This window comes from Pholcus phalangioides, unplaced genomic scaffold (genome assembly GCF_987345545.1).
Source record: "Pholcus phalangioides strain wild (caught in Gottingen) unplaced genomic scaffold, Ppha-v1.0 ptg000004l_1, whole genome shotgun sequence".
Lineage (NCBI taxonomy): Eukaryota > Metazoa > Arthropoda > Arachnida > Araneae > Pholcidae > Pholcus > Pholcus phalangioides.
The window spans coordinates 11032693-11055764 of record NW_028301597.1 but is presented as its reverse complement, the minus strand read 5'-3'; the positions used below and the strand labels follow the sequence as shown (position 1 = coordinate 11055764).

The window sequence follows — 23072 nt, the reverse complement described above, 5'->3', positions numbered from 1 at the left end:
GCTAAGTCAACTTCCACTAATTTATTGAACCAATTCCTAATTTTTGACTATGACTTTTATCCCTTTACTATGACTGGTTTTTACAATTGTCCATGGGTACTTCAATAATCCTTTGCTTCTTTGTTTTATATGATGGATCCTTTTTTTTGCACTATGGATGGGAGTGGGGGCGAGCATGTGAAGAATGAATGTTTGTTGTCTATCATTTTAGTGGCGTTTCCAGGACAGGTCCTTCATTCTTTTCATGGCCAAAAGAAGTGTGAATGATCCCTAAAGTGTGGTGTGATCCCTATTGGATGTTGAAATTGTCAACATTCAATTTGGGATAAAAATGGGATGTAGAGGAAGCAACTCTTTTGTGGTTCAAATCCCTCAATCTCACTCAATCCTATTATCAGGACCAATAATTGAAGAGAAAGCAAAAGATTTCTCAAAAAGTTTCAGTCAAGGAAATTATGAATTATCCTAAGTATGAAAACTTTTTACAGAAAAATACAGACAAAGAATTTGTGGATGTTAGAATGGATGCAAAAATTTCTGTTTTAGATGCAGTTGAAATGATTGATTCTGCATGGAACTCAGATACGAGTGGCACGATTCGGAACTGCTTCCGTCATGTTGGTTTTTGTTCTGAGACTTTGGAGAATGATTATTTTTCCGAAGATTCCATTATGGCGGAGGAGGTTTAATGGCCGCACAGATCTCCATGTTTTTGAAAGAGGCACTGTGACTGGTGTGAGGTATAAGGATGAGGTCTTGGAGCCCTATGTTCACCTTTCCAGGGGTGCAGTTAACCCTGTGTTCATTTTAATGGACGATAATGCGAGGCCACATAGAGCTCTTCTGCTCGACGATTTTCTAGCCAGCCAGATCTCCAGACCTTAACCCTATAGAGCATGTCTGGGACACTCTGGGGAGGGCAATTGCAACTCGCAACCCCCCTCCGGGAACCATCCAGGGAATGAAAACAGCGTTGCTGAATGAGTGGGACCGATTGCCACAGGAAATAATAAACGGCCTTATTTCAAGTATGAAATCACGCTGCGAGACCTGTATATCTGTAAGAGGGGACCATACCCCCTATTAACCCATTTTTTTGTTTATTCTGCAACCGCTGTTTCATACCTTCCGACTCCAACGAGTGTTACGCACGATCATGCATGTGTATTACAATTATTGAATGGTTATTTGTTTTGTATTGTATGAATGTATGTACATATCAAATTTCATTAAAATCGGTACAGTAGTTCTAGAGATAATCAACCAAGTCTGCAAATTCTCTTAATTTCTTACACCAGTGTAGATAATTATAACGTTGTAGGCCTGTTGCTCTCTGCGGCGAGACTTTTTAACCGGGAGATCAGCTCGCATTTGGGCCTCGAAGTTGGAACCATAGAAAACCAACTTCAGCTGATCCCCACTGCGGCGACGGTGAGGTTTGAACCTGGATCCTCGCAATGCGAGTCCGCCCCTATGACCACTACAGCGGCAGATCTTTGAATATTACATACTATCACTCTTTTTCACTTTAGATCAGTGTTTCCCAAAGTGAGTGATGGGACTATTCAGAGGGGGGGGGGGGGATACCAGCTTCAGATACAACTAGGGGGGGGGCTACCAATGGACATCAGGGGGCGATGGATTTCTGAAGTTTAGGGAGGCTGCAAAATTTCTAATTCAGTGTATCATGCCACAGTGCATGGAACAAGGAAAGCAAAAGGGTGTGTCTTCTGATGTGTATTTATGCATATTGCAAGAATATCAGTGTTCAATTCCCAGCAGAAACAGCCATTTTTTCTTTCGAAGTTCACCTCTGTATATATTGGCATACACACAGGGATCGGGTCTAACCCCTGCTCCCAAGCTGAGATCAAGATTACAGTGTTATTTTGCAGGAAAAAAAACATAGGCGCCCCCCCCCCCAAAAAAAAAAATTCTGCATATGCGTATGTCTGCATAATATCCAGAAAAAATATCTTTCCTTCAGAAATTGACTTTATTTAAATATTTGTATTCTCACACATTTTTTTACCTCAAGATAACTTTTCTCACTCTCATCTGTCAACAACTGAACATTTTCTGCTCCAACCTCAATGGCTACATCCACAGCTTCTTCTAAATCTAAAGATTGTCCTTGAATGCCAACAACTTTAACTATGCCTTTTTGCCTGAATACTGCTCTCCATTTTCCTTCTCCTTGTATAATATTTGAACTACATAAAAAATACATGATACAGAATAACGAAGACCATATAATAACTATAACCTATAATAACATAATAACTACTGATATCTTTAAATAAAAATTGTCACTGTGTTTTCTTAATAAAAATTTTCAATCAATCTAAATGAAATTTTACAGATATACTTACTCAATAGGACACAACATTTAAACAAAAGGCTATTTAAATTTTTTAAACTGTAAAAATGTCATATATAGTGTAGGAGCATGTCTAAAATAAAGTTCCTGCTGAAAGTTTATGTAAATTTTGTACAAGATTATAACATTAGGGTATAGGGAACATAAAAATGTTTGGTGGGAAAATTTTAGTTTCACCATGAGGGTCAAATTAAACACAAGGTAAAGTTTGTACTGTTTAAGAGGTCACATATGGGGGAAAAGTTGAAATATCATTAAAAATACTATTTAACCTAAATACTATTTAAAAATTAACGATGTATTAGAATTTTTTCACATATTTTTGATTAAATATGCCATCCTATGCTAGTAAAAAATTTTACATATCCTTAATACATAATTTTAAAAAAAATTGCAAAAAAATACATTAAAAACAGCTTGTGCGCATGATAAAATGATGACATAAATGTAACCATACAATATTGAAATTGAAATGAAAACGGTTCGTTTCATAAAATGAACTATAAAAGATTTCAGATCCATACATAAATATTTGTTTTATTAAAAAAAACAAATTCATTTTTTTCTAATTTTTAAACATTTAAATCAAGTTTTAAATAAGAATGACTCAATGAAATTAGTCTTATAGTTCATTTTATGAAATGAACCATTTTCTTCATTTTAATTTCAATATTGTATGGTTACATTCATGTCATGTCATTTTATCATGCGCACAAGCTGTTTTTAATGGGGTTTTTTTTATATTTTTAAAAAATTAAGAATTAGAAATATAAAAAATTTCATACTGGCATAGGAAGGCAATGTTAGAAATCAATTAAAAATTAGGCAATCCAATTAAAAATGTGGGAAAAAACTTCTAATAAATCAATGGCTAAATAATATTTTTAATGATATTGCAACTTTTCCCCATGTTAAAGGGTTTGCAACCCCTTAAGACGTTTATTGTTGTTGTAGCAAATAAAGGGAACATTACAAATATTTTGTACAATGATATTTTCCACACTAAAATAATCAGAAATTTGCACAAATTCAATCTACATTTAGTGCACATAACGTAGTGTGGTGAAGAATGTACATTTTGGTTCAGTTAGTCATCGTAGTCTGAAAAATCATCAGATACATTGACAGTACATAATCACAAATTCATGCATTTTTCTTCTACCCCTTCATATTTGCACATTTCTGTACATGGAAGTTGTGCACTAACACAAGAACACCAGTTTGGCATATGCTAGTATTACAGCCACATGCAGCTAGTGCTATTATAGCATCTGGAGTGGGTGGTAAAACAGTAATAACTGGAACAAAACAGTTATCTTCTATTTTCAACCACACAATTCTGGCGGCGGCAGAGATGGTATAGGTTTGATACCATTGGCCAAAACTAAAGCTTGATTATGAGCTCTAAGTGTGTGCTGTTTAAGAGTGGCTTGAGTTGGAGGTAGACTTTCTGATTCAGCTTGCAGTCTCTTAAACATATGCCCATGAAGATCTTTAACGTTCGTTATTTGTTTAGGTGATCTGTATAACTGGCACAAAAAATTTTCTAGAGCACTGAAATTCAATGACATGTGGTTCAACCTTTAGGAAAGCTTGCTAACATGTTAATATCTCTTTTCCATTAAACTTGCCTATTGTGACACAACCAGTGAAACTGAAAACCAGGAAATGCATCAACTAATTCTGTTCCAAGACGATCATATATCGGCTTGAGAGCAACGATTTGTTTTTCGGTTCTAGTCCTATAGTCCGTTTCAGGTTAACTTTGCAGTGCAGAGAAAGGTAAAGAGTGTATTCCTTCGCCGCAAAATATAGTTCCCATATATCGGAGGCTTACGATGATCATTTATGCAGAATATTTCAATTTTTTGAATGATTGAAAATGAATACTGAAAAAATAGTGTTCTGAATCGATCTTTATTCGTTTAAAGAATTTTAAAATAGAAAAAATTATGATCACCATTATGCGTAAAAAAAAGATTTTTCTCAGTGAGGTTGGCGAGAATCAGCTATACCTTACCGCGACTGCGCATCGATACATTGGTTGAAAGGCTTTCGTTGTCATAGCAACGTGTGATGCGGTTCCCTCGTAGCTTCCCTTTCACTGCAAAGTTAACCTGAAACAAACTATAGTTATTACATGATGTTTCGTTCCCAAAAGTGGACATCATCTTATTGCTAGTATGAATACATCTGTCTGGAGAAAATATATACACTATATATATCACAATTTTGCAGCATGAATGGCATGATAAATTAGTATCGTATCAGCTTCTTCATGACAACTGGCATCCATGTGATTAGATTAAACTGTTGTTTCTGTAGATACAACAATCACCTTTCCTACTTCATAATAATTCAGTACTTTTGTTGAAAGGTATTCGTCAGGCTCTATGAGATGAATACCTTGTCATCTGTTTCCTTTTCCTCATCTGTTTCCTCGACCATTTTTAGTGCCTAAACTCCCCATTATCTTCTTTGAATGTGCTACAGCTTTGTAGGGCTGTTCATAGTTTCCCTACATAGTCATCATGATGTTTAACAGCCGCTTGTGTCAAGTTGCGATGCTTCGAGATTTTCTGACACTGGAACACAAACACATTTTTTCTGCATCTTTAGATAATCTCGAAAGCTCTGGTGCAACAAGGAAATGCTTAATCAATGCCTAAAGATTTGATGTCTTGCCTAGTATGCCATTTCAAGGTACGATTTTCTTGCTCTAACACATGATCAACCCTAATACTTGTGAATGAAATTTCCGTTTTTAAATTTCCTTCATACTTCTGGTTCTGTTTTTTCCAAAGACCATATTTTAGCAACATACTCAGGGACAAGGCGCTGTGGGTATATTTTATTCTATTTTCAGTGAAGAGTTCAAAGACAAAGAGACAAAGTTCTTCAAGGGCAGCCAAATGCAGATGACACAATCCAAGCCGAATTGCCATTATAAACATCAGAAGATGTAAATTCATTTTCATATAATATTGGCTGAATTCGAAAGTTAGACACTCTCAGATCTGATTTTACAAAAGACGTCCAAATGCTTACTAAATTTGCGATATGCAAGTTCACTAATTACATTTTTATGAGCTAATCTGATAATTTGGGGATCATGCACTGGAAATGAACATTGAACTTGTTTCACTGTTTCCTAAAGTGTAAACTTTCGATCCGTTGTATTGCAGAATTCTTCCATCAAGAGGCCAAATAAAACTTTCAATGTAACAGCATGAGCATTCACAGCTCTTCTCATATGCCTACCTGCCTTCCAGGAAAATATAATATCTTGTGTTATCAAAATTTCAAACAAAAAAAGGTTAGAAGGAAAATAAACTCTTTGTCAAAAACTCTAAAAATTAACCAAGTTTTTTATTTAATTTCACCTTGTGACCTGGAAAATGAAATTGAAAATTTACACCAAGCATTTTAAACTTCCTCTTGCCCTAAAAAACCAATATAACCTTGGTATAACAAATTTACAGAAATTTTTACTAAATTCCACATGCCCAAAAGTCAAAATCTATAACAATTAACCAATTTATTCTGGAAAATGAAAATTCACACAAACATTTTCAAATTCCATTCGACATAAAGGACCAATATCACATGGTTGTAAAAAATTTACAAAGTTTTCACTAAATTACACATGCTCCTACACTAATATTTGTTACAGTAGTAAAGGAAAAGAATTTCCTTAAACTGAAAGAAAAAAAAATTTTTTTGAGACAGAACCACACACTGCTGGGAAAACTTCTTACTGCAGTTAGAAAACTAATTTTCTTCAATACTTTTGGTGAAAGAAGTTCTCCCAGTTGATCACGACTGATCAATAGATCAAATGCTCTATTTCGGTTGATCACAGGACCAATCTCTATCTCTGATGTTTTTCTTTCAAACTTCCCACAATAAAAATTTATTTAATGAATAAATTGTCAAGATTTTAATCAATCTTTCAATATAACCAGTCATTCAGATAACCAATCTTTCAAGCAGTATTTTCTGCTTGAAAGATTGGTTATAATTCCATAGAATAATTTGCAGTACACTGTATTTGGTGATAAGACAGACTAACCCTTACAGTAGACTCTCAATAATCTGGCCATGTGCTAATTTTGCCCATCATAATCAAGCAGGTTTTTTTCCTTCAAGCACAGAAGAGAAAAATATGTCACTACATGTCTGTGTGCAGAAGTTTATACAGAGCATGCCACTTAATGTGATCACATCAGGACTCAAGGTTTCTGATAACAATAACCGATTGATAAATATATCCGAAAGGAAGTAATTTCATTAGGAAGTAAAAAAAAATAGTCAATCTGTCACAAAAGAAATGAAAAACTAAATTTATGGTTTCATTCATTTTTATTTTGTGAAGGGTCTGATTTTCATGTCCAGAATTTTGTCATAGGTCTGTTTTTAAAAAGATCCAGAATTTTGTGAAGGGTATGGAAAACTGAACCAAATTTCAGCCAGACAGACCCCTGATAGTGTTCTAAACTAGAATATTTTTGCTTTAAGCTAAAATCCTGCATTTATTATTATACCTCAGCTATTATGGGAAATTTGAAATCATCTGATGTGTTTTATGATATCAAATAATTTTTTTAATGTACGGTGTCACGAATCAGTGTATGAGTGTATGTGCGTGGGAGAGAGATGTTTTTCTCATATATTTTGTGGTGCCAGATTTGACCCAGACGATTGTGACGTCATTAACGAAACCCCTCTCCCTCTGTGTTTTGTTTTTGCTTTTTTTCTCTGTCTGTAGTGTACAAGATATAGTTGAAATGATGCTTTCGGCTCGAATGGAAGCAGTCTTTTTTGAATGTGCTAGAGAATTTGTACAGTATGTATCATGTGTATTTAATAATATTTTAATCCAGTTCATCCTTCGTGTCAAAAGACAACTGCGTTTGTTTCTCGGGTAGAGATGCGCAGTTGAAAGAAATTTCGAATGAACCCTTCATAACATTTTTTGGCGCCCGAACAGGGACTCGGAGGACATCGTGAACTTACCAACACAGATACATAGTGCTTTCTTTTTTTTATTTTGAGTTTTGCTGAGCCGACCATGGAAGCACTGAAAGTAAAAAGAAAATCTCTTCGCACATCGCTGACGGTAGCAATGAATGCTATTGCAGAAGAGCTGCAAAAAGACACTTGTGATTCAGAAAGTCTTCAAGTTCTTCTCAATCAGATGTGCGATAAATTTGAGAGATTGGATTCCGTCCAAACAAGCATTTCTGAACTGTTTGAGGAAGAAGAATTTGAAAGAGACTTCCTTCAAGCTGAAACCTACCCTGATCGATTTCTAGCTCTAAAATTGAGACTAGAAAACAAGGTTTTTTCACAAGGAGCGAAATCGCAAGTTCATGACGATAGCATGGTGAGTGTAGCTGCTTCTACAACAAAGCGAAAGAGAATATCTTGGATTCTGGAGCCAGTTTGAAAAAATTCACGAAGATCCAGATATCGCTACGGAAGACAAGTTTCACTATCTCTCGCAGTGTATAGTTCCGAATTCTCAAGCTTCGCAGGTCATCAACAGTTTTCCAATGACAGCGGAGAACTATGAAAAGGCTATTACGCAAATGAAGAATCGCTTCGATCGTGAGGATACACTAATCCAAGTTTATGTGCGCGATCTTCTTCATCTTGTCTTGAGCAACAACAGTGGTTCCAGGAAGGAGTTCAAGCTCGCAAATCTATACGACAGCCTGGAGACAAAATTACGATCATTAGAGACTCTAGGTGTCACTGACGATAAATTTGCGAGTATTCTTTTTCCACCAGTTGAATCATGCCTTCCTGTGGATATCTTGCGAATCTGGGAAAGAGAGCGAGGAAAGATAGAAGGTAAGAGTGACTTGGATTCTATCTTAGAATTTTTGAGAAACGAAGTGATATCGGAAGAGCGAGTTGCTTTGGCTCATGCCGGACTTGGCTTTGAAAAAACCAAGAGACCAAACAAGCTCGTCGCTGAAGAGTTTTGTATTGCCACAGCGAATGATTTAATGGTCCATCATAAGATTGATAAACAACGCATGCTTAAACAGACTGACGAATCATGTATATTTTGTGATAAATTTCATTCGTCAGATAAGTGTTTTAAGACAAGCTCACTATCATACGATGAAAAGCGAAATTTGATTATGAAAAGGGGAGCTTGTTTTGCATGCCTTAAGAGAAATCATATCTCGCGAAACTGTAGAGCCAAAGTCAGATGTTCTAATTGCAATAGAAGACATTTGTCAGTAATGTGTCAAGGAGACTTTCCCACTGAGGTTAAAAATGTAGAATTAGAAAGTACTAAATTAGAGAAGGGAGATAACGTACTGACAAATCAAGCAACCGAGTCTGATGTTTTATTGCAGACTCTGATAGTTAGAGTAAAGCATGGTGATCGAGAGAAATCTATTAGAGCCATCATTGATACCGGGTCCGAGAGAACATATTTGAAAAAAGATGTCATTGATTTTTTGAAACTTGACAGTTGTGACGAGACTAAATTGGTCCATAAACTGTTTGGTGGTGTTGAGACAAAAGAAAAATTACACCATAAATACAAAGTTCATGTTAAGAGTCTTAACAACCAATGGAGTTGCAATATGTTCTGTTTAGATCAGACAAAAATATGTTCCAGTCCATGGATCAGTGAATTGACCAGATGTGGTATTCAGATCACTGACATGGGAAATCGATCATATGGCGCTGAACCTGATATCAAATTGCTTATAGGTGCAGATATAGCTGGTAAATTGCTAACAGGAAACATTAAACCATTCAAAAGTGGTCCAGTTGCTGTACAAACCCATCTGGGAAAATGCCCTCTCTAATGGGAAAAATGCCCAGAGTAATTGAGAAAAACACTCCAAATCATGCTTTGTTAACAACATCGTTATTTCTCAATGCTTCCTGTACAGAATTATGGAGATTGGACACTTTAGGCATCACTGATCCCGTTGAGTCACAAACAACATCTGAAATCCATGAGCAGACAATACAATATTTCAAAAATACCTTAAATGTTGATTGTGATGGAAGGTATGAAGTTGCATTGCCGTGGATATTGGATAATTCGCATTTGCCCACAAACAAAGGCTTGGCAGAGAAACAACTTTCAACTACTTTTAAGAAACTAATTGTTTCGAATAAAACTGATATATATCAGGAAGTTTTTGATTCGTGGTTGAAAGAGAAAATTATCGAAAGGGTGACTGACGAAAAACAAATGCAGATTCATTTTCTCCCGCATAGACCAGTATTCAAGGAATCAAGTGAGACTACAAAAGTGAGACCTGTTTTTGACGTATCAGCTCACGTTACTGGGTCTCCTTCACTGAATGACTGCTTATGTAAGGGTCCAAATTTAATCAAGATAATTCCAACATTATTGAATCGCTTCCGGAAATTATTTTTCTTCTCAAAAAGTTTTTGAGATATTTACATGAAACTTTTCATGGTCAACAAGCATGGTAGAAGCAATAAACAAAAAATAATAATTGGAATCCAGGATGATGGGTTGCATTTCAGTATCTAGTTGAATGATTTGAAATCGGAACGATCCAGTCTTATTTCGATGAATTTTGTGTTGCGAGCCAGAATAAACATATTAATGGTCAAAAAACCATAATTTTTTTCCTCCAGTATTTCACTTCATATATTTAGAAGAAATTTAAAATAAAAGTTGTTTTGGTAACTGCTGTGCCTCTGGTATAAAAATACGTTTGAAAAATTGTATTTTTTCTAACGAAAAATTCCACAAACACAAAGTTTACATAATTTTTTTGCATGTAAATTTCAAATGTATGTGTATGAATTATTTTTATTCATTTTCTGTATGTTTTTGTGAACACTTTAGTGAAAATTTCACTTGAATATACTGAAAATTGAAAAAGTTATGATTTATTTTCTCAAACAATGCCGCTTAAAAATTGAGCCTCGGAAAAGTCATCTGCATCAGTTTTGGATAAATTTTAACATTTTTTTTCTCAAAAAGTTTTAGAGATATGCAAATAATATTTCACACGGTTGATAAGGATGGTAAATGCAATAGATAAAAAAAAAATCATTCAAATCTGAGACTATGGGTGTCATTTTGACATTTTGCCGGGTGATTTGAAATGGAATGACCCACTAGCTAAATTTCCCTATTTTCTTCACCTAGATAGACCAATTTGTATTATAGGCCTAATATCTAATAATTTAAATTATTCCATTGGCACAATGGAATAATTTATGTACGTTGTGTACGAAAATTGTACACACAACTTTCAACTGAACGATGGCGATATCTTAGGTTTCAAAAGTTGTAGAATGAAGCGGTTTTCACAAAAAAATTATGGTTTGTGATTTTCTACTTGACTATGTGCAATTCGTCTTGATGAGGGGTCATCTACATATTTATTATTGTCCAAACTTCAAATTCTTCAATGCAAACCCTTATTTTTTCCATCTTATCTGATTTATTTCATTGCATTTACCCTAAAAATAAAATTTCATCGTTGTAAGTATAAAAATGAGAGATACAAGTGAAAATGTGTTTGGGAACACTCTAATCATAGACAAACTTAATTTGAAGCTTGATTGCAGGGGGAAAAATATAGTTTTTATTTTATGGAGGTGAAAAACAAACTTTTTTGTTATTACTCTTCATTTTAGTGTGACTTTATATCCATGATTGAACGAATATTTATACCATAATTATTTCAAACAATGTGTCACAAAGCAATTGTTTGCGACGAAATTTCATCAATTTAGAAAAAATATATAAGAATTTTCTGTGGAACATTGCTTGGTGTACATTACTGCTTGGTGAACCATTATTTATTGATTATTATCTCCATAAATATTAACATCAATCTAATTGTATGGTATTAATTTATGAATTCTTAGCAAATTATTATATTTACCATTTCAGCTCATGTCTGTTGTCTAAGGAATGAAACTAATTCTGAAATAGTGAAAAATTACAAAATTTTGTTATTTATTTGTTTACTTGAATAATTTGAAAAAAGTTTGAAAAATTAGATGGATGGCATTTATTGTATCACCATAAACTTAAAACAATAATTGGCCATTTCTGTAACATTATGAGCTTACTATTTAAACATTTTTGCATAATTGGTTATGAGAAACTTTTCAATGAGTTTCAAATTTATATCTAGTATATGGTTCCTAAAAGTGGTGATTTTCATATAATTGCTCATATCTTGCGAAAAGAGGTCAGATTGGAATGGGAATTGATTCTGTTGCGTTTTCGACTATGCTAATTAGGGTTGATATATATATATATATAAAAAACCGGGTATTTTTGGTTTAAATAGTATTAACATTAAAAACAATGAAATTTCTGAAAAATCATTCAAACTTCTAATAATTAACTAAAATAAAATGTTTATTAATGTAATTAACACTATTCCCATGCTAATTAATCAATAAATATTTATTACATTTTAACAAAAACCAACTTTTGCAATTTAATTATTTTTGCTTAACTCAATGGATTACTGTGTGTTTGAAAATTCTTTTAATGTTATTATTAATCATATAATATATAAAGGTTTTTCTCCATTTACTTTCAGTATACTTAATTAGGAAGCTATTTTGCAAAAAGTAATAAAAATTAGGTGAATATAATGTAGTTAATGAAGCATAAATAATGCAGATTAATTAGCAATGATTTACGATATACAAGGTGATTATAACTAAGTTTCTGATTTCAAAACACTAAAAAAAAGAACGATTGTCAGAATGACGAAAATTGACATGAATATTCCTGAAAAAATTCAATTTTATTTGATAAAGGGGAAAAAATACTTAAAAATGTAAAATTAATGACATCATCCAACATGTGGGAAATTTGCTCGCAGAATGGAAACGATAGCCAGTCATGGCAGAACGATACCTTAATTATAGCATTTCACGATTTCATAATTCATGGAAACATCACAAAAAACGAAGTAATTGAACAAATAACTATAACTTACTTAAGAAATGTTAAATATGTTGTCCACCGCGTGTTCTGGCTATGAGGTTGAAAGCACAAAAATTCTTGTTCAACAGTTCAACAACAGAATCGGAGTATGCCTCATGGTCATAATGTGGATGTGCTTGCAATTCAGCTTCATTAAACCAAACGCCCCCCCCCCCCAACCCCGTTAATATTCCTGAGGAACTTCTAACATATAGGGAATGTGCTGGAGATTGCAATTCACCAAAGTTTGCAATCTGACCACTGTTTATAACATTTTGAGGTACCCCCACAGCCACAAGTTGCAAGGGTGCAAGGGTTAAGGTGCATCCTGTCAAAATGGGTCTTCAGCAGCTGCTTTGCTGGTATTGCAATGTGCATCTTGATAGAAGTTCTATCCATACACTGATGTGGTTGCACAAAATAGATTATACTGCTGGCCAAGTACAGCATCATCTACTTGCACATTTTGCACTTTTTTCTTTTGCGAAAGAAACTTCCATTGCTTCAGGAGTATCCATGCAAATTTTCAAGTCATTCTGATCAGTACTTATTGTATAGTTTTGGAATCAAAACTTAAGTAATAATCACCCTGTATATAGCTGATTATTTTTCATAAATCTGTTACTACTATACAGTAGAACCTTGATTAACTGGGCTTAACAGTGTGTGTGAAAGTATAAAAAAAAACTATTGAATATTAAGACTGGGAGATATACAGTAGGAGATGTGCTACTTCTTATGGGAAAGAAAATGAAAATGTATGTGAGGTAATGTAACTACTAGTACACTAGTCTTTGTCCTTTAAGGACAGTTGGTGTCTTTATTGGATTATATAGGACCACCTGCCCCTAGCATGATGGTATCACTACTGTAGCTGCTTTTTTGTGAAGGGAAAAAGAAACCTTGTGAGATAATACACCACTACATTTAGATGTGTGATACAATCCTTATTCATGAATTTGCGAAAGATAGAGCATCAGAATGTAGCCAAAGGTTAGAAAATGTTGTAAGAATGAGAAATTTTGGCTTTTATATATATATAACTTTAAATAACTAAGATACTTCATATGAAAAATATATGTATATTCTGGCCACTTTTATGAGACTTTTTTGAAAAAAACCAGTTATAAAATCTTATGTCATTTAAAAAAAAAAAAAAAAAAAAAAAAAAAAATCCCTGTACGAACAGCCATCCATCATGGTGTCGACACCTAGCAGTGATTTCAGGCAAAGGTCTATGCCTGCCCCTATCGGAACAAGAGACCAATATCCAGTATCTTCATCCCTCCAGCCACGATCGGATCCATTCAGTCGATTCATGGCTTCCTCCTCCTCTTCGTCATCTGCTGCTGCCACTTCTGCCACAGCATCATCCTCTCCTTCGTTCATGTATGCGTCACGGTCGCCACCTCGAACCCTTGGTTTCGAGTCGATGTGGAGTCAAGTCAACTCATGTGTTGACATTTCTGTTCTTGAGCGCTATAATTTTAATTAATTTATATACTTTTTGCTGTTGTTTTTGTGGTTTCACGTTCGTTTTTTTTTGAGTTTGGAAGTAAATTGTGATATACTTCGAACTAATACGGTCTTTTTTATTGCACGAACATATGATACTGGGAGCAAATTGTTCTGTTTTTATTTAAGCCTAGCTTGCAATTGCAGCGTAAAGTAGTGTTTAATATACAAATACTGGAATAGTTAGGGTTAAGATCGAGATGACAGACGAGTGCCCTTTGTCACTTATTGGAAGCAAGATCTTCAATGGTGAGTTCTACAAGCATTTGGATGAAATGACCCTCCTGTTCACAAGAGTCTGTGATGGGAAAAGGGCAGAGGCAGCCGAGAGAGACCGGTTTCTCGTGTTGAGGAATGAAATGATAAAGCTGTATGATGAAGTCCATGTCGTAGGAAATGAACGTTCTTTGTCGGAGGTTGCTATCACTGAGCCGCCGCCTAGTATCCATGAAACTGCTAATATTTCAGAGATTATTGAGATAAACTTTCAGAAGTTTGAGGAACGTTTTAGTAGACTAGAGAGCATAGCCCAGATCATTCCCGGAATGCAGTCAGAGATAGCTAACTTGTCAAATGCTATGCGCTCAAACGTGAACTCATCTGGAGCAAACAATTGTGAATCATTGCCAGAGCCTGTTGCTACCGCTTCGTATGCCCAAATATTGACTGATACTTTGAGGGGAAAGGAAAATTTGTCAAATAACAACACGTTTCGGGCAGTCCACCCTCACTTGAAAGTGGATGATATTAATCAAGTACCACCTGACCGTTTACAGCGATCCAACGTCGCAACTGGGACTGATCGGCGCAATGAATTCAGAGTGGGAATGCCTACGACGTCGCAGGTGCGTGTAGTGCCGACGGTTCGCAGACGTCGGTTGCTGGTGAACAGATTTGCTCCAGAGACATCTATCTCGGACGTACGTCGCATACTGCAAGACACGCAACTCGAGTACGACTGCGTTAAGCTGAATACAAGGAACTCAAACAACTATGCATCTTTTGTACTAACCACTGTCGATAGTAATTGGGATTCATTGAGTGATCCATTCCACTGGCCATCTGGTATACACATCAGAGAGTTTTTTGGTATTCCCAGATATCTTCTGGAGGATCCGGCTGGAGATTGTACTATAACGGAAGCATTGCCCGGTCAGAGGGACACCTCTAATCAACAATGACTGTACGGACAAGAGTCATCGTCAATTACTTCAACAAATGAACACGCATCAGATTCTGAATCAAGAGTTACAGGTATATTCATGAACCCCAGAAGTATTGTGAATAAAATTGACGATTTGCGTTGCTGCATTCAGTCATACGAGGTCGACATTCTGTGTATAGCAGAGACTTGGTTACATCAGTCAGTTTAGTCTTCCTTGATATGTCTACCAGGATACGATATTTTCCGATACGACAGAGAAACTACTGCGGGAGGAGGTGTATGCATTATTATTCGAAGCAGCCTGAAACCTAAGCTGGTGAACGTGCATAATGGAAATCAAGATGTTGAGATAATATCGGTGGATATAAAAAGCGGAAATAGGAAGTGCAGGCTTATTACGGCGTACGTTCCAACAAATAAAGCATGTAATTTAGATCATTGGTGTGAGTTTTGGAGAGAACTAAGGCATTACTGCTCTGCGTGCTTTCCGGTGATTTTGGTCGGGGACTTCAACATGCGGGGAATCGATTGGATAAACGGGAGATTCTCATCTGAATTGGAGTCACAGTTCATGTCAATATCAGCAGAACTAGGCCTTGTTCAGTTGGTCGATTTTCCCACGAAAGGAGAAAACTTCTTAGATCTTCTGTTTGCTACCGATCCTTCGGTGGTCTACGACGTATATGCACTTCCACCCTTCTGCAACAGCGATAATCCACCGCACTTGCCGAACCACACTTCTCATTGCATATTACAACAGGATTAGATTGCCAATCAACACTAAACTATCACAATGCAGATTATCCACGATTATCAGGTATTGTAAAAGATCTGCAGAACCAAGTACTGGCTGGAACTATCTCAGCTGCGGATGCTTTGCCAGCTCTATTTCTGCGGTCTCGTGAACATGTTCCCCGTCAAATGAGATTTAGAAAAAAAGATAAGGTTTTACGAATGCTAAACAATAGGAAATTGCATGCTTGGCGTCAATATAGATCAATACCTAGTCAAACCACTAAAGAACAATACAAGGTCATGGCTAGGAACTATGCAAATTACGTCCAAGAGAAAGAGAGTTTACATCTCCTCAACCTCTGTAAAAATCGTGATCGGAACTTTTTCCACTGAGATGTCCGCAGTAGACTTCGTGTATCCCGGGACATACCAATGCTAACTGTGAATGGCACCACGATAACGGAAGATTATGAGAAAGCAAACGTTTTTGCGGACATATTTTCTGGTTCATATAATTTCAGTCATTCCGGTTATGACCATCGTTATCAAGGCCTTATGAATGATCATCCCTTCTTTCGTGACATGTTCAGCACTCAGACGATAAAAGCCATTATTGCTTCTCTTCCTGGTCGATCATCTCCGGGTCCTGACGGAATACCCAGTTGTTTCTACAAACGTCTTTCAGACCCGATATCTTCTCTGCTTAGCTCCATCTTCACATCCTTCTATGACTACGGGTCTATCCCATGCTCTTGGAAATCTGCAGTTATTAGTCCAATTTATAAGAATAAAGGCTCCAGGGCAGATCCGAATAATTATCGCCAGATATCGTTAACCGATATATCCTGCAAAATTTTCGAGAGATGCATCGTCAATCAGTTACTTCCATTTGCCGACGATATGGGCTTAATCCCCTCAGTTCAGTTTGGCTTCATTCTTGGCCGCTCCTTACCAGTGCAGCAGTTGATTTGTCATGATATATGGGAGAGTGCTATAGACTCTGGACAAGAGATTGATGTAATTTACGTCGATTTCCAAAAGGCATTTGATAAAGTAGACAGATTACTACTTAGCTAGATTCCTACTACTGAGGAAGCTAGCTTGCATGGGGGTTCCGGATAAAGTTGTGAGGATAATTCAAGAACTGCTGTCAGACAGAGTTCATCAGGTTCGCGTAGCCAGCGTGATGTCTAGAGAATGTCAGGTGCCAAGCGGAGTTGTCCAGGGATCGGTGTTAGGCCCGATCTTATTTACTTTGTACACTTACGATATTACTCAGGCTGTGTCACCCATCTCTCTATTGCAATTCGCTGATGACGTGAAGTTATTCTCTCCAGTGGAAAACACTAGGGGCTTAAGAATTGCATGCCAACAACTTTTCCAGTGGAGTTGTCAGTATAAGCTACCTATTTCATCATCAAAAAGTGGATCAATGCATTTAGGTAGACGCACCGATCCTGAATATTACCAACTAGGTGATGAAACGTTACAGCAATTGGATACATGCGTGGATTTAGGTATTGCAATGAGCCGCATTCTGGATTTCACTGATCATTATCATGGCATAGTCTGCAAAGCTAATAGAATTTCATATTTGTTACGTACGGCATACCGTAAGTGTGATGCGCATACGTTGTCATATGCTTTCTGTGTGTACGTTCGCCCGACTCTGGAGTTCTGTTCGCAAGTATGGAGCTCTTACAAAATCAAGGACATACAGCTCCTCGAAAAGCCACAGAGGTCGTTTACTAAACGAATACCTGGCATGAGCGGTCTATCTTATTGCCAGAGACTTCAATTTCTGTGTTTACACTCACTGGAATGGCGTAGAATCGCTGCAGATCTGAAGATGTGCTACAAACTAGTCCACCAAATTGTTTATCTACCATCGAGAGAGCCTTTCTTTGAGATCATAGACAGGCGAGTTAACCTACGTAGGCATCGCTCCCAAATAAGAATACCAATGGCTAGAAGAGATTGCTTTTTCCACGGATATAGATGCCGTGTGGCAAGAATATGGAACAGTCTTCCATCAGAACTTGTATGTGCCTCCTACGCAAGATTTGCTTCCACTATTGGGATTTCGACCTGGCTCCGTATGCGAAGTGCTTCCCGTACTGACTATTATTTTTTTTTTTTTTTTTTCTTCCAGTATAAGTGCATTTCATGCCTTCTGGGGTTATTGTAAATAAATAAATAAGATATACCATCAGAATGTACCCCAAGGATATAAAATGTGGTAAAAATGAAACATTTTGGCTAATAATGAACCAATATGATATTTTTCAAGGGAAAAAAAATGATATTTAGGCAACTTTTATTTGATTTTTTGAAAAAAAAACCACTTGGTTAAAACCAAGGTTTAAACCACAACCCTGAATTGCTAATTCAAATGAAGTGAAAATTAATGTATGCTTCTATTCATAAATTTTTTATATATAAATATTTTTCAATAATTCATAACTCCTTTTAAGAAAGGCCAAATTCAAAATAAGTAATAAAATTATGTTTGGCCATTTAGAATCTATCATTTAAAATAAAAAGTAATAAGCCTATATTATTTCAGCAATTATGCTCATAAACAAGATGTTTCTGTTTAGCATTACGACACTCGTTTTTAAATAATTTATATTTCACTAATTGTTTGTTCAAAATTGATGAAATTTGGTATTTCAGCATTTCTTGAGATACTGAATCCAAATATGGTAGAAAAAAATTGGGTTACCATTGAACTTTCAAAAGTTGGATCTAGTGTTAACATCTAGGTGACCCCTTAAGAAAAAATTAGCTAATACACTTACGCATATTATCTTAAACGGAGAAGAATGCTACCTTTCTTTTTTTTATACAATAAATAGAACCCAAGATATCGCCATCGTTTGGTTAAAAGTTGTGCGTACTGCACATTAGATCCATCATATCTGCGGTTTAGAGGGGGTTCAGCGAATGATGTCTGTGGTTGAAGCATACAATACACAAGGCTTGACGCAATTTGGTTCAAGTTCTCAATTACTTTAGCCTGTGAAACTCAACTGAGTATACTGTGACTTGAAGTTTGAAACTCCTATCATGAAACATTTAGAGTGTTTCTTCGTTGTTCTCATTATGGTCCCCACATGCTAGTGCTGGGCTCCTCAGGATTTTTGGCAGGCTCCCTCACCCCCCCCCCCCCCAAAAAAAAATCTCCACATTCCTCCCTGCGAAACCAACTCTCTCTCGGGAAGAAAAAAAAAACTTATGAATGTCCTTCCCAATTTTTTTCTTTTTTTCGCCAAATATCAGCGGCTTGGCAGGGCATGCAACAGAGTATCTCCCCAGCAACTTAGTCGCGATTAAGAGAAACATGAAGAATATAAAAAATAATATATGTGATACGGCACAAATAATGCATGATATGCGGTATAAACAAAAACTGTGCATGAAATGCTGTACATAATGATATTAGTGGATTTGAGAATGAATTTGCAATTCAATAATTAGTGTAAAATGTGTGAATTAGAAGACAAAAAAATATATATACAAATACATGTGATTATGCAAAAATAAATATACTGAATGTGCAAAAAAAAAAACCATGTATATATATAAAAATATATACTGAATGCAAAAAATAGGTATAATGAATGATTTGAAAAAATGAAAGCATATACAAAACGTATTCACTAAATCTTAGTAGTAGTAAGCCAGTCTTTCAGGAAAATGCACTTTTCTTCCTGATCTGGTCACAGTGTTTTTGGGTTTTACAATAATAGTATCAGTTGTTTTGGGAACAACCATTAAGAGACTAGGCAATGTCTGTGGTGGTAGAATATTTTGGTGAATATGTAAGCGGGTGTCACACTGTTGATTGACACTGTCACAAGTTTATCACTTATCTTAATAAGTGATGCTTCTTGTCGCATTCTATTACCTCATATGGTCCTGAGTAGGGAGGCGTTAGAGAGGGAGAGGGACAAATGTTTTCCACGATAAGAAAGAGACACGACAACAAGACGATAAATCTTCATGAATGTACACACTTCTTGTGTTGTGACCAGAGGAAGGGAGAGATGATAGCTTACGCATAATCTCACACAAACACGAAACATAGTTTGAGTCAGCTGTTTTCCTGTATGCATCGGGAAAAAGTAAGTCAGCTGGAAGACAAAGTGTTGTACCATAAACAAGCTTGGCACTGGTGGCTTGAATGTCATTTTTGTAAGCAACTCACTATCCCAGCAGAACTATTGGTAATGACTCTGTCCATCGTGTGTTGTTGTGTTGTAGTGTACAGTCCGGTAATTCAAGGATCCAATTAATTCAACAGGCAATAATAAGTGAACTAGGCAAGTTCCAGATTAAAATATTTATTGTTAACATACTTTAAACAAGTTACAAGTCAGAGTTCAATATAAAATATGCTAGCTCCGAAATCGACAACTACACAGTTTCGCAAAATAACAAGAAAGGTCTCACCCAATACAGCCGAGGATCAACTCCTATTATCAGCGAGACATTATAAAACAACTCGCAAGTCCTACATCGCATAGTCGTAAACTTGTATCCGGCCTATGGGCCCGAGCTCCCCAACATTTTTGAAGAGCTGACTCGGTCCCCCAAAAAATTTGAATGGACATGTTTCTCACACTTGGCTCAGAAAAAACTTGACAAAAAATTTCTCTAAATAGTAGAAATCATCTGCTCAAAATTTTATTTTTTTTAATTTTCGTTAAAATCTCAATGCACTTGTTCTGTGACAATAGTAGTCTTATCTCGCAATCACCCTGGCATCCATCTATCCTAAATTACATCCTCCCAGATTGCTGTGCCTGAAGGCACCTCTGGAGATAACTTGGGAGGGGAAATCTTTTCTCTTGCTTGTACTGTCGGTAAACTTAAGAGCATCTCTTCTTCTTTTGAGTGTGACCCTTAGGGATAGGGACATGAAAAAACAGAAAAAAATGAAAAAAAGTGGAGGAGGTAAAGTGAACAACGATTAAGCTTATTAACAAGTTCGAAGGCCTGATTTTTTGAGCCTTCACAACAGAGGCACCAATATGAAGAATTAACATTTTGTGGGGAAAGAGCACTGAAAGTTGCTGGCCGTCCCGTATATATGGGGCTGAAGCGCATATGCAGGAAACAGGACGCACTGCATTGTTTTTCTAAAAATTATTGGGGGGAGGCTCAGCCCCATCACAAAATTTATTGGGGGGGGGGGGGGGAAAGACTCAAATATCCACCACTCCTAGGTTCTGGTGCCTTATCAAATAATAGTAAAATATGCCCCTGAGCCAGGTACCATTGCATTCTAATACTAGGAACATGAAATTTCCTCCTTACAAATCAGGGATGGGATTCATAAACTATTTACGTTTGCAGCACTCTTAGAAATTTTAAATATTTCAAGTTATATTGAAGGGAGGTTAATGGGTGAAATTTGCGCCCCCTCTGGGCCGGCACCTTGGACACTTGACCCTCCAGTTGCAGCCCTGTTTCCAGTACCCCAACACTTAGGTAGCCAGGGCTGGAACTAGGGAAGAAGGCAGTTTTCACAGGCAGAAATCTTGAGAGGGGCTGATAATTCTGGGGGGTGGGGAAGATACCATTTCGATCGATTTTTTCAGTGGAGAGGGTGAAAAAATTAAATATTCTTCCCTCCACGACTAAAATGATCCTGTTTCTGTTGGACAGGGCTTTTGGACTGAGATCTTTCTCGAGGACCCCGATTTTTCACACAGGGAAGTTCTTGGAACCTGTCATAGGCATAAACTTGTATTGGGCAAATGGGATTGAGACCCTCTCCCCTACTAATTTTGGAGAGCTGGCTCATCCCCCTAAAAAAATCGCATGGATACGTTTTCTACACCTAGACTTAAAATAATTACGTCACATCAGTACAGTGTGTTTCGGCCTTTAGAAGCCGTTCAAGTATTAACGGCAAACTTTAGCAAACTTTTAGCCATTTTTGACCCCTTCCCCCCCTTGTCAGGAAAAGTCCGCGAAACTCTGACCCCCTTCCCCCCTCGCCAGTAAAATTTCATCATCAGCTCTGCCCCTCTGAATCCTAATGCATATTGGTGAGATCAGAGATGTACATGGGGGGAATCATGGGAGGGTTCGTGTCGTCGTCCCCGACAATCAAAAATTTACTTTTTAATGCAAAAAATATTGTTTTTTAATTGAAATTTCGGATTTTGTAAGAAAATACCTTTATATGTTATTATAATCAATTTCTGTTAATTTCAATGTTATTTGGTGGCTATGAACTCAAAATTTATCTTTAATTGCAAACCACCCACCAAGCCATATAATGATGAATTGCATAAAGGCCCTTGTGTAACAATAGTTGGGAACCCTTGGGGAATTTGCCAAACCTGCCTGTTTATATAATTGTAATTGTATAATTTTTAATAGAATTTGTTATGTTTTCTTACCTTTTATAGTCGTGCACGGTTGATTTAATTAGTCTGAGATATTTTCATTGCTCATAGTCCGGAAAAATGTGCGATCCTGATCACATCGCCATTTTAAATTGTTGTTGCCATTTTTATTTTGTGAAAGTTTCTATAAAAAATCTATTGTTATTTCTTTATGTAAATTAGATGTATTTTCCTATTGGTTGTGCTCTGATGTGTATTTTTCTGAGATGGTCCGTCCCACGAGTTGGATCGTTTCCGTTTTTCCTTTATAGGTATAAATACCCGGAGTCACTTCGCATTAGCTCGCATTCATCCTCGCTTTCAACTCAGTATACATCAATTAAGGTGGTCGCCTTTGGGTGAGTCATCCAAAGTATGAAATAATTCGTCTCACTGGTGCTTACACATCGCCGGCTGGTTCCGGATCCATCATGCCTCCTCTCTAGTCAATCGTTGTCGTCCAGAGCACTTGGATCTGTGAAACATTTAGAGATCACTAAAGTGGCTCTTTAGGGCACTTATCAATAGGGGGTGTTACTTCAAGTGCCCACAAACTATCGAAACGGTTTTCTCGTTTTTGGCACACCGAGTAAGATGCCATTAAAAATATTTCATATTTTCAATAAAGGGCAGTTAATGACATAAGCATTATCCAAACCCCCTCCCCACTGTCATCAAAAGTCAGCAAATCAGAAACCCCCTCCCCATCGATGCTGACGTAATACTTGAATGGCCCCTTATGCGAAGCTGTGACATTTAAAAAGTGGTGATTTTTCCGGCCATTTTTCAGGATGCGACTTATTTGTCGGAAATTACTGTAATTTTTTCTATGTTCCATTGTAAATTAAATAGGGAAATTTCTAAAAAGTATGTAGTACCCTGTGTTTACGTTCACATCGC

The 23072-nt window shown here is 36.5% G+C and overlaps 1 protein-coding gene across 1 annotated transcript in view; it reads right to left on the bottom strand.

Annotated features, from left to right (window-relative positions):
* Positions 1–23072, bottom strand: part of LOC149086531 (translational activator of cytochrome c oxidase 1) — a 200184-nt gene that overhangs the window by 5524 nt on the left and 171588 nt on the right. Inside the window, exon 5 of the mRNA XM_089255999.1 lies at positions 2033–2213. Within this exon, the coding sequence (XP_089112125.1) occupies positions 2033–2213 (181 nt within the window). The remainder of the gene's footprint in view (positions 1–2032; positions 2214–23072) is intronic.